This window comes from Pipistrellus hanaki (genome assembly GCF_964339955.1).
Source record: "Pipistrellus hanaki genome assembly, chromosome: 2".
Taxonomy (NCBI): domain Eukaryota; kingdom Metazoa; phylum Chordata; class Mammalia; order Chiroptera; family Vespertilionidae; genus Pipistrellus; species Pipistrellus hanaki.
In genome coordinates, this window is record NC_140504.1 from 7,610,053 (window position 1) to 7,622,003 (window position 11,951).

The 11,951-nt window shown below is 59.4% G+C and overlaps 1 protein-coding gene across 1 annotated transcript; it reads right to left on the reverse strand.

The window, feature by feature from the left end:
• Window positions 1–641: 641 nt before the first annotated feature.
• Window positions 642–10,678, reverse strand: POFUT2 (protein O-fucosyltransferase 2). The gene is made up of 9 exons (XM_084876108.1): window positions 10,506–10,678; window positions 8,780–9,030; window positions 6,337–6,481; window positions 5,608–5,718; window positions 4,864–4,930; window positions 4,566–4,691; window positions 3,179–3,359; window positions 2,818–2,941; window positions 642–1,899 (listed from the first exon to the last, which is right to left on the reverse strand). The coding sequence occupies exons 1-9, from the start codon at window positions 10,634–10,636 to the stop codon at window positions 1,746–1,748; spliced, it is 1,290 nt and encodes a 429-aa protein (XP_084732234.1). The 5' UTR covers window positions 10,637–10,678; the 3' UTR covers window positions 642–1,745.
• Between the last annotated feature and the right edge of the window lie 1,273 nt (window positions 10,679–11,951).

The window sequence follows — 11,951 nt, forward strand, 5'->3', positions numbered from 1 at the left end:
CTGTCAGAGCTGGGCAGGACGCCGCCATAGTGCCACATCACAGGTCAGGTCACCCACAGCAGCCCTGCCCTGGGGGAGCCGTGCCTGGGCGACCCAATGGCCCAGTCCCTCGGCACCCACTGCCCCTCCTGGGCCTCGGCCGGGGCCACGACGTGCCACCTCACACCAGCGAAGCTGCCTGCTGGTCCCCGGGGTTTGATGCCAGGAGGGTAACCACACTGGCCAGTGTGCTGGGCCATGGAGTGAGGCCATGTGCCAAGTCCTCGGGGGGCTCAGCCCTGGGCCCTGAGCTCCCCTCCCGCCATCTTCCCAAGTGTCTCCCACCCTCTGACGTGGGACTTCTCACTGCTCTTACCACCGGGATGTGGACCCAGGACAATGTGGCTGCCTCCTCAGGCTTGAGGCTGACGTTCTGTCGCTCCAACAGTGGCGTTTTCTCTCAGGAGCTGGGCAGCAGGTGGCACCATGGGCAGGAGGCAGGCGCCCTCCACACACGGCTCACCCAGTCCTGCTGGCGCACCCCTGCCGCAGCTGCACGGTGACTGCACACACACAACAAAGCACCACGCTCACACTGCTTCGTACAGCTCTCAGCCTGAGGATACTCCTGCGTGGAAAAAGCACCATTTCTAGGATTCCACTTTCTAAAGCATTGATTTTATTAACATGCGAGTGTACAAATGGAATAGAATAAATATATCATCACTTCGGCCTGCACAGCTGACACCAGGGGCCCTGTGTGTTCACAGACTTCCAAAGCCTGGGAAGGAGACGGAGAACGGAGGCCGTGGGCCTTGGCCCCGTGTCCTGGCTGCCGGCTCAGCAGCAGGGCCATGTGCCCACGCTCCTGCCACAGCCGTTCACCCAGGTGTCCCTGAAGTCAGAGTTCCCAGCTAGGGAGGGAACAGGGCCCCCTGGCAGTGGTCCACAGCCGACCCCCATGCCAGGGGCACCCCCCAGCCCCACCTCCCTGGGGAGCAGTTCCGAGGCCTCAGAAAGGGCCCCTGGAAGAGGACGGCGAGGACAGCTGGCCTGCTCGGCCCCTCCGGCCACACTCAGGTCAGGGTGCTGAGTGACAACCACAGATGCAGAGGCAGCAGCTGGGCGTGGGGTGAAGATGTTTGTGTACAGGCCAAGTTGCTGAAGATCTGGGTGCAACTTCCCGCACCGACTGGGAGGAGCGACCAGTCGCAGCCCCTCCCACCGCTCTGCAGGCAGCCGGCCACCTCCCTCCAACGCACAGGAGGTTTCGCTCAGGGCGAAGGGCGGAACTAAGACTGTGCTTTAGGGTAACAGTGATTACCCACAGACTCAAATCACACCGAGCCCCGGGGCCCGGCCAGCTCTACGGCCCCCAAGATGGGAGCTGTGTGCCTGTGTGCCTGCCGACTCCCTGGGGAAGCCTGCCCACAGGCGGCCGAGGAAAGCACGCCGCGGGCCCTGCTGTGGCTTCAGATCCTGAAGAAAAGACCGCCGGAGCCGCCGTGGCAGTGCCTGTGCACGGGCAGCAAAAGCTAGAAGAGACACAGGAACGGGACAGCTCAGGCGCAGCACAGCTTCCGCTGTCCTCACGTGGCCATGGCTGTGCATGCCTGTGGCCTCCTCTGGGCCTGAGACCCCAAGACATGACGTGTGTCTGTCTAGCCAAGGGCAGGAGCAATGCCACAGCGACATGTGACGTCAGGGGACGCCCCGAGTCCACCGCGGGTACAATGGGTGCCGGGCACGGGCCTCCGAGTGCCAGCTCAGTACACGACCCTCCAGTGCGTGGGCTGCTCGCACGATTTCTCCGAGTCCCCACAGAATCGGTTGTATGTAGTATTGGGGTCCAACCCCAGGATCTCTCTCTCCTCATGAATCCGAAACGAGAACGTGGAGACAGAAGTGCCGATGAAGAACCTGCAACGGAAGAACAGGGGTCACTATAGTCATGCCCGGAACTCACCAGTCACAAGCCCAACCCCCAGTCACCTGCCCAGCTGAGGCCCCAGGACCCCGAGGCCATCACACAGCCAGGGCGGTGGGGAGCCGTCGCCTGCAGCCGCCAGCCCCCAGGCACTGTCGCACAAGAGCTCTGCCCTGCAAACGCCGCCAGTTTGGGTCTAAGGGAGGCCGGCCTCGGAGCACTAACCTACAATCTCCACAGAACTCGGGGCCGAGGGGACAGAGCTGTTAGGCTCTCACTCAGAACCCAGGGTGGCGGCCGAGCTGCAGGCTGTCTCTCAGACCCAGCCCCCCTCCATCTCCACCTGGGGCTGAGCCTGCTCCCCAAGCTCCTGCTCAGCGGAGGAGAAGGGCCCTCACCGAGGGAGCGCCCGGCACACACAGGGGCAGGTGCACATGCTGACCCACCAAAACCAAACACGTGCCTCCCCCCAGGAGCGGGAGAATCCTGGCACAGGAGAGATATAAGCCCCTCCACTGTTCTTTTCTACTTTACTCCAAATGTGCTTCCTGGCCTCCCCCAGTGCCAGCGGGCACGGAGCCCTTAGAGGCATCCACAGGGAGCCCAGGACCCACCTGCGCGGGCTGCCTCCCACCGGACAGTCCCAGGCGGGGCTGCTCCTGGCAGGCAGGCAGGCAGGCAGGCAGGCAGGTCTGGATGAAGCTGGGCTCTCACTGGCCACACTCACCCTCCGGCAGCTAGAGGGGAGGGCGGGGGAGCCATCGCACAGCACAGCACGGGCCCGAAGGAGACCAATGCCTGCAGCAGCCCAGGGTGCCCGGTAGGTAACGGATTCACGGGGGGCGGGGCTGGGCAGTGGCCCATGGCACGCAGACTCTGTCTCCTTTGACTGTGACCTGGGACTCACGCACCTGGCGTGTGCGCAGATCCACTGGTCGATGATGGCCACGCCTCCGTCTTTGAAGAGCTCCAGCTCCTCCCATGTGGGCTCGAACCTCACCATCTCGGGTAACAGCTCCTTCAGCTCCTCATATTCTGCCAAATGAAAGGAGCCGCCGTTGAGCGGGGATCTGAGCTGCCACTGGGGCCTGCCCACCAGGACTGCACGCACACCCCGGGACACGCTAATGCTCCGGGCGCTCGCAGAGGGCGAAGGGGACAAAACCACACAACGCAGGTCGCCCTCCCAGCAGCACAGCCCAGGGTCAGGACGCACGCAGGTCTGCCCAGACACGACGGGGGCGAGAGAACGACAGAGCCAGGGCTGCCCACCCGTCCGCACGGCGTCTGTGGCCACAAACACTCTGTCCAGCCCGTGGATCCGCATGAGGCTGCGTATCTTCCTCACGGCTCTCTCCAGGCTGGGCACGTCCTCCCGGTGGCCCCAGGTGAAATCCTTCCTCCTCAGGTGCACGGCGAGGTAGGGGCCCCCCAGCGAGGAGCCCAGCTCCACCTGCAGAGGCGGCACTGCTGGGGCGGGCCTGGGAGCTGGGCCAGCATCCAGGCGCTGCCACTCAGGAGAGGCGGAGGGGACGGCGGTCCACACCCAGCATCCTGCACCGTGTGCCTGTGAGGGACTCTCAGGCGGACAGGATGTCTCCTAAGGCCGTGGAGTGACTAATTACCGAACCCTCTGATCTCAGCGCAGGAAAAGAAAGGTAAATGAAACATACCAATTAATGGAAAATAAAAACCTTGAGCCCTGCTCGTGTGGCTCAGCAGCTGAGTGTGGACCTGTGAACCCAGAGGTCACTGGTTGATTCCCCGTCAGGGCACATGCCCTGGTTGTGGGCTTGATCCCCAGTAGGGGGTGTGCAGGAGGCAGCCGGCAGCAGATGGATGTTTTTATTTCTCTATCCTTCTCTCTTCCTCTCTTTCTAAAAATCAATGACATTTTTAAAAATTAAAAAAATAAAAGCCTTCCACTTAACATTGTATTTTTCTAGTAAAGACTACCCACATACTAGGCCATTTCACTCTAAGATAGCCACATGTCCCGTAAGAGAATAAGCAGGTGAAACGGTGTTCCTGTCTATGAAATAGTTTGCTCTTAACAACCATGGGGAAAGGTCAAACAACTACATTATACTGAAAATGCTTAAAAACTATGTCAATGTGAAAACGCAACATAATATTTCTTAAAATTAAGTTGCAGGAAAACCCAACCTCCCAGTAAAGAAAATGTGTGAAGGGACGACGCTGGACCAAAAGCGTCAGTGGTGCTTGTGTGGGTGGACGGATTGCGCGATTTTTCCTTTATGGCTCTCGTATCACAAAGAAACCACTGAACGTAACTGTCATCGTTTCCTGTCTGCTCACGTATCTGTGACCTGATTTCACTCTAACGACGACGGTCTGGGCTGCCGGAACCTGCAGTAATTTCCGTCCACTTCACCGAAGAGAAACTGTCCCAGCCATTTCCCTAGGTTTTCACCAGGACTGAGGGTGCGCGTGCGTGCATGTGTGTAGGGAGGGCATGCACACAGGTGCGTCCTGATGACCAGCACCCACAATCATTACAGTAATAAGCGAGTACTGCACTAAGGGGGTGACACTGAAGGTGACAATCATGTCACCCCCTGCTGTAAATTAAGGGCTTTGCCATCAGGCATCTCAAGAGATGACTTACATCTCCTCTCATTAGAGAGAGAGAAACTACCTTCATCTTGGTCCAGTCCTCCTCGTCGGGGATCCTGTCGGCCTTGTTGCTGGAATTGAGGTATTTAATTCTGAAATCATCGCCCACAGCACGCAGGTGCTTGGCAAACACCATGCTCCGCCGCGTCTGGGGGCGCAGACAGGACAGCTGAGTGCCCCGCCCATCAGCCCCCAGGCGGGTGCCCAGCTCAGCCCCTGCCAGGACCCACCCCCACCCCGGCCACACGGTCTCAGATGTTCAAAAACGACACGAATTAAAACGAAGGGAACAGGTAGCAAGGCCCGCAGGCAGCACTCACGTCCCAGTACTCCTTTCCCCCATAGTGATTGTGAAGGAGGTTCTCCGCTCTGTCCAACATCACGGACCTGTTTTAAACATCAGGAAGGAACGCCTAACTTTAAAAACTGTAAAAACGTTTACCACACGTGCTCCCCAGGACAGCCTCCGAGTGGGCCCGGGGCCGGGAGGCACAGGCACTGGGGCACACGGGGGCAGGTACTGCGCTCCTCCACCACCACGGTCTGAGGGTTCATTTCCGGGCGGTTCTAGGAGTGCAATTAGTTCTGGCTAACGCACCGGGTTACCAAGCCCATGTGACTGACAATGCAAGAATGGAGTGGCCAGCATGGGAACCCCGCCACAAGGTTCAATAGAGAGGCGGCTCCGAGGAGCGCCCCGTGGGGACAGACTGCACCGCGCAGAGCCTAGGGTGTGGGTGCGCAAGCCAGCTCTGGGGCCCTGCCCAGGCCTTTCCCCCTCAGGGACACACGCCTCCTCCTGGATCCCATGGCTGTCCTGCCTTGCTGAGGAGCAAGTGTGGGGGGAGGGGCAAGATCTAACTTTCCAGCAACCCCACACAGGCCACAGCCAGAAGGCATTCCGATGCCCCAGGACAGTGCACACACACATGCACATGCATCATTCATGTGCTCATTCACATGCACATACATTCACATTCACATGTGCACACATTCACACGTGAACATGCGCACACACACCCTCATTCACTGACCCTTGCTGAGTGGACGGTGCAGGCACCTACCGTGCTGTCGTGTTTCTCAAAAGCACAGGTGCAATGATAGAAGCCGATCCTTGAACAGACAGACAGGAAACTTTTAACCCCCTTGTTTCTTCATAACCCCAAAACCATCCCCTGGAAAAGAAGAGCCACAGGACCCCTCGGTCAGTCTGTTTCCCACAGGCAGTAAGTACATCTGGGTGCACGCCCGCTCCTGGACCTCGTACACCCAGGCACTCGCAGTGAGAGCTCACTGGCCAGGTTAGAGGCAGCGATGCAGTGAGAATTCTGGAGAAACCCTCAGCTTCTCTGACTTGTGAGAATGGAGCTCTTTCCGGGAATCGGGGCCCACAGGCCGGGAGAGCAGGGCCGCAGGAGGGAACCTGGTGGAACTGAGGTGTTTACTTCTGGACTCAATGACGCTGCCTGGGCCGGGTGCCGCGCTGCGGTCCCAGTCCCTACAGCACTCTCCGGGCTTCCGAGTCGCTCAGGCTGGGCATGGCCCGGGGGCCGAGCGCCCTAAGGTGCTGGCCCTCCCACAGGAGGTCTTCCGATGGCCCCTTAGGATTGGGGTGACAAGACCCTTCCCAGGACCTGGCTCAAAGGCCATCAACACTGGTACCCAGGTGACCTGAGGCGCCCGTGGACGGGACCAGGAGGCTGGTGCACACGGGGAGTGTGGCCACGTGGCCCGCGTGCGCTCTGAAGCTGGGTGACCTCAGCCCCACAGGCAGTGTGGCTCGCCCTTCGTACCTGAAGTACTCGTGCTGGTCCTGCGAGTACAGCGGCGTGTCCAGGCAGGGCCGCTCGTCCACCTTCTCCTCCCAGGTGCCCTCCTTCCACCCTTCCGCGTAACCTTGCAGGACATAGATCTGCTCAATGAAGGGCCCGCCGTTCTCTGGAAGAGACACGAACTGACAGTAAATCGCCGCCGCCGAAACGCGTCGTGTGGTCTGAAGCGGGCCGCCTGACAGAGGATTATCCCTCAGGACCCCTTCCTCCCGAGGTCCGGAGCGGGCTGCCTCTGACAGAGGGGATTATTCCTCAGGACCCCTTCTCCCGAGGACCAAAGGCAGCTTCAGTGAGGCTTTGCCAAACAAGTGACATCGGGGCACAGAGTTCCCGGAGGGGTGCGTGGGTTGGCTTGGGGGTGGTTGAGCTGTCCAGGCCTCGTCACCCTGGCCTCTTACAACACCTGGGCTTGCCTCCACCCTCTTCTCTTTATCCCCGTACACCCCCCCCGCTCCCCTCTGAGGAAGGGCTGGCCTCATGCCAGTCACAGGCCCCTCCTCCTCTCCGGGGCTCCCCCGGGGACTGGCCTCCCCACTGTGCCTCCGGTCATCAGCATCTCCCTCCCAGGGGCCTCCGAATAGCCATCCCCATCTGGACCATCGCCCGGGGCTTGCTCATGCCCCGTGAGGCTATTCAAACTACATCCCTCAGACGCCTTTCAGAGTCTTGGCCACCCGCCCCTCCAACACTGTGGATCCTGCCAGCATTCCTTTTCTCCTTGCACGCTTCACCATCTCAAACAATGCAGGCTTCAATGGCTTACTTACATTCTTTCTTAAAGATCCTCACCTGAGGATATGTTTTTATTCATTTTAGAAAGAGGGAGAGGGGAATGAGGGAGGGGGTAGGGAGGGAATCAATGTGAGAAACACCGAATGGGGACAACCTAGGTATATGCCGGGACCAGGAATTGAAACCACAACCTTTTGATGCACAGGATAATGTTCCAACCACCAAGCCACCTAGTCCAGGCAGCATCATTATATCCTTTATTTTCTGCTCCCCGTTCCCCACAGGAGCTCCAGAGGAGCGGGGGCCTGTGTCCCCACCCACACCTAGGATGTGCCTGCCACATCGTGGTGGTCAGAGATTTGTTCGAAGATGGAATGAATGAGCCAGGAAGAGGGCCACAGCAAGTGACATCCCGTTGTCTTGTCTACGGTGTCTCCCTGGGACACTGTCATCTGCATGGTGACAGTGAGGGGCCTGATGCGATACGAGAGGCTGGTATTGGCCAGGTGCTCCGCTGCACACCCCACAACTCCATCCTGGGATGGCCCCGTGTCTGCCCCTTCTGTGGGGGAGGAGACAGCTGAGCAGTCAGCTTGTCGGGTAGGGTGGAGGCAAAGCCGTTCTGCCTGCCTGGGGCATCCCTCTTCCCTCCCCCTGGTGGCCCCAGGTCCAGGGATGGGGCCTGAACAGCAGCAGGAAGGGCTCCTGGCTCCTGTCCCCACACACCTGCAGATTCCAGTCACTAAACACCATGCCAATGGCTGAAGCCCAGACCCGCCCCCGGGCCCGTCTGTCAGGAAACCCACGCCCACCCTGCAGGAAGGTACGGGCCGGTTCTCCGGGAAGCTCCGTCACCGGTTCAGAACCAGGCGAGGCCAAGTCGGACTAAGCACCCTGCTACATCTCCCGTCCTGGGCTGGGGGAGAGAGAAAGCTCCAAGAACGCTTTGTACAGTCTCAGAGTTTGCCTCTTCTGAGAAGACACTGTGTGGTTCCAGGCCTGCAGCGTTCATAGACCTTAAAAAATGAAGATGTGCAAGCCATCATCCTCAGTGTGAGCCCCGAGTCTAAGCTGCCCAGATCCCTGCAGAGGAGGAAATCAAGCAGCGTCCCAGAGTAACTGTTACAAGTATCAGCAGCTTGCAGACCGTGACTCATCATTCATGCTACAGTGTACAGTGGCTGACAGAACGTGACTGGCTCCCCCAGGCCTCTCTAGGGAAGCAGAAAAGACAGATCACTGATTTGTTAGGCTTATGTCTTCTAAACAAAGCAACAGTAAGTGCTAAATACCTTTACTCTAAGAAAATCTTCAAGCAGGACTAAATAAAGGACGCCTGGTCCCGAGTTTCACCAGCACTGCGGCGGACAGCGCCAGGTCAGCGCCACACGCACGTGGTGTTTTGGTAAAGTGGCCTCTTCCGCCCGGAGCTGCGAGGAGCTAGGACAGCCCCGGCCTCCGTGGCAGCGGCTTTCTAACTGCACTTCCCTGACGCCCAGGCTGTCAGAGGTGAGGACAGAGCTCATAACACTTCAGATCTACTTCCCTAGAAAAATTAAGGCAAAACCAAGGTCACTGGTACGTGGGGAACGGCAGGACACAGGGCCCCTCCACAGAGCCAAGGCCGCGTACAACAGCAGGCCCGACGTCCACACCGGGACCACCGCCTCACCTCCGATGAAGTCCTCGTACTCCATGACCGGGATGTTCTTATTCAGACTGTCAAGATCAAAGAAGTCGGACCAGGGAATCCGGACCTGGTGAATGTCGGGGCTCTGCCAGTGGTAGAGGCGACCCCAAGGGGGCAGCACCAACACCCACTCCTCATGCTTCATCAGGATCTTCAGGAGGGAGGCCATGCGGATGTAGACATCCCTGCGGAGGTTGAAGCCCTCCGGGGGGTTGACGTCGTACAGAAGATACCTGGAGGGGGGGGGAGGAAACAGGACAGCGGTACTTCACGGTGGAGGTCTCTGGACAGAAAACCTGAGGCGCCAGAGGTCCACAGGAGATCATCCACCCTGGGGCTTTCAGTAACTTCTAGTCTTCAAGGTGGAGGCAGCTGCCCACCCGTTTCCATCTGACCGAAGACGTACAGAGCCCACAGGTAGGAGCAACTGGCGATAACTGACACCTAAGCATGGCGGCCTCGGTGACCAGAGCCCGAGAAGCAGTCCTCCCGTGGTTTTCAAACTTTTTAGCCTCCAGCCCACTTTACACTCTTCATTACCGAGGACCCCAAAAGGCTGTTGTTTACGTGGGTTGGATGGATAAATAACTCCTGCATTAAAAGTTACCGTAAGAACGTTAAAAAGCACGTGTTGGTTCACTTCAAAGTAACACACCCATTACATAGTAACCCTTTTCAATAAAAAGTATGTATTTTTCAAAACAAAAATAACTGGTGAGAAGAGTGGCAATGTTGGTGAATGTTTCCATCTGGTGCGAGCTGGGTTCTCCTCTCTGCTGCTGCATTCCACGTGCTGTGATATCACAGGTGGTCTCCGGGGAAAAACACTAAACCGGGAAAGGAGGGACAAACACCCGCAGAGCTGGGGTGTGTGCGTGTGCGTGTGTGTGTGTGTGTGTGTGTGTGTGTGTTGGGGGAGGGGGCGTTCTCTTCAGAGAGGGGAGCAGACCTTGTTCCCAGGGGAGCCCACTGCTCCGGCTGCTCAGCTGTCCCTAGGTTGCAGCCACATTCACATTTACATGGGTCAACTGGGTGGGAGGAAGAGAGTGGAAAAGGGCAAATACCACCAGTCTGGTATTACTGCGGAAATGGAGTGTCCAGGGGTTCCTGGACACACGTTAAGAACCGCTGCCCTGTCCAAAGCAACCCCATCTGCTACAAAGACCCAGGCCCGGGTCCTGGGCATCTATGGCAACAGGTACTCATCCTCATCCTCCCTTCCCCCCCCTCCCCCCCCCGCATGGCCCCTTACTCCAGATGGACTGTGCGCAATCCAGGGGGTGGCCCATCTGCCCTCTCTGCTCCTCCCACCCGGCACAGGTCTATTTTGTACGAAGATGACCTGCGTTGACCCTTATTTTTCAGGCCTAAGGCGTGAACATAGGCTTCTGGAAGGAGACTGAGGACCCCGTGCACATACACAAAGCTGTGCTTTCTAAGAACCATCCCATCCGAACCTCCGATTCTGGGGCTCCAGGAAACTCGGAGGGGAAGCCTGCATCATCTCACAGGGTCCCGCGCCCGCCCGCCCTCCGCGCTGACCCACAGGCAGCCTGCCCTCCAGGCGTCTCCGGGGCCGCACCCGCCTCGGGCCGCCCTGGCTCGCGTCCCCTCCCCGGCCCGGGCCTGCAAGCCCATCAGACCCACCTCCTCCCCACCCCCCACCCCCCATCAGGGAGCCACGCCGACAGCCCGGCCCCGCGTTTACCGTCTGAAGGTCGCCCTGTCCGACAGGAGGTTGGCCGGCGACCGGTTGAGCCAAAAATTCTCGTCCAAGGCCCAGGCGAACGGGCAGCTCGCTACCCCGAGCAGCACGCAGACGACGCCCAGCGCCGCCATGGCCTCGGACGGCACGCACTTCCGGCCGCCAAGTCCCGCCCAGGAAGCGCCCGCTCGCCAGTCCCCGCGGGACGCCTTGCCCGTAACCACGGCAACGCCGCGCGCCCCGCCCCGCCCCGCACGTGCGCGGTGCGTCCTCGAAAGTCCGGAAGTCTCCCGGGTCCCACGGGCGGGGCAGCCGGGTTCCGCGGCGGAGTTCCGGGCCTTGAGCGGGGGGGGGACAGCGGGGTCAGCGCGGGAAATCGGGGACAGCGCGGGGCGGCGGGGCCGCGCTGGCTGCGGGGATCGCGACCTCCGCTCGGCGCCCTCGCTGGCCGGGGAGGCGGAGCGTGGGCAGCGCTCGGGCCTCGCAGGCAGGTGCCCGGCCTTGCTCCACTCCCCGGGCCCCGCATGGTGACTTCCCCTAGAGGCGAGGAGCCTTCTGCGGCCCTTCCACCCGTTTCTTCTGGGAGCACCTCGCGGAGAAAGGTGCAGGGGTCTCCACGCCGCCAGGGAACCCCCACCCCCAGTGCGTCCCGCCAGGGAGGGCTGCCGGGGGGAACCCCCTTCTCCTCTCTCCTCTCCGCCTCCGCTAATAGGCCCATGGAGTGTGGTCCTTACCAGAGGAGAGGTCTCACGCGCCTTTCATTAAGGAAAAAAGAAAGAGAGAGAGAGAGAGAGAAAAGAAATCTTGATACAAATAACTGGAAATAGCTTCCTCCTCCTGCACCACAGAATAGGCCTCTGGAGTGTGATCCTTACCAGAGGAGAGGTCTCACGCGCCTTTCATTAAGAGAAAAAAGAGGGGAAAAAAGAAATCTGGATACAAATAACTGGAAATAGCTTCCTCCTTCTGCACCACAGAATAGGCCCCTGGAGTGTGATCCTTACCAGAGGAGAGGTCTCACGCGCCTTTCATTAAGAGAAAAAAGAGGGAAAAAAAGAAATCTGGATACAAATAACTGGAAATAGCTTCCTCCTTCTGCACCGCAGTCTGATGGTTAAGGTTAACGGTGTTGCAGAAACGCCTGTTCTCCAGCGACTTGAGCTGCAGCCACTTGGCCACCAGAGGGCAGAAGAGCCCTTCCCAAGCCCTGGACTGGGGAAGAAGGAGGAACCTCCAGACTGGCCCAGGGAGCTGGGGGACTCAGACCTGGGTCTGTGTCTTTCCTGACCTGGTAGCTGGGTCTGCTTCTCCCCAGTCTGGCCCAGTTTCCCCAAAGAGGAGCAGCCATCTGGCCTGGGGTCCAGGCAGGTGTGGTCTGTGAGTTGTGAGGCCCCCCCATGTGAAAGCCGTGATGGGCTCTGGGGTCTCAGAAGTTCCCTTGCTGAGCAC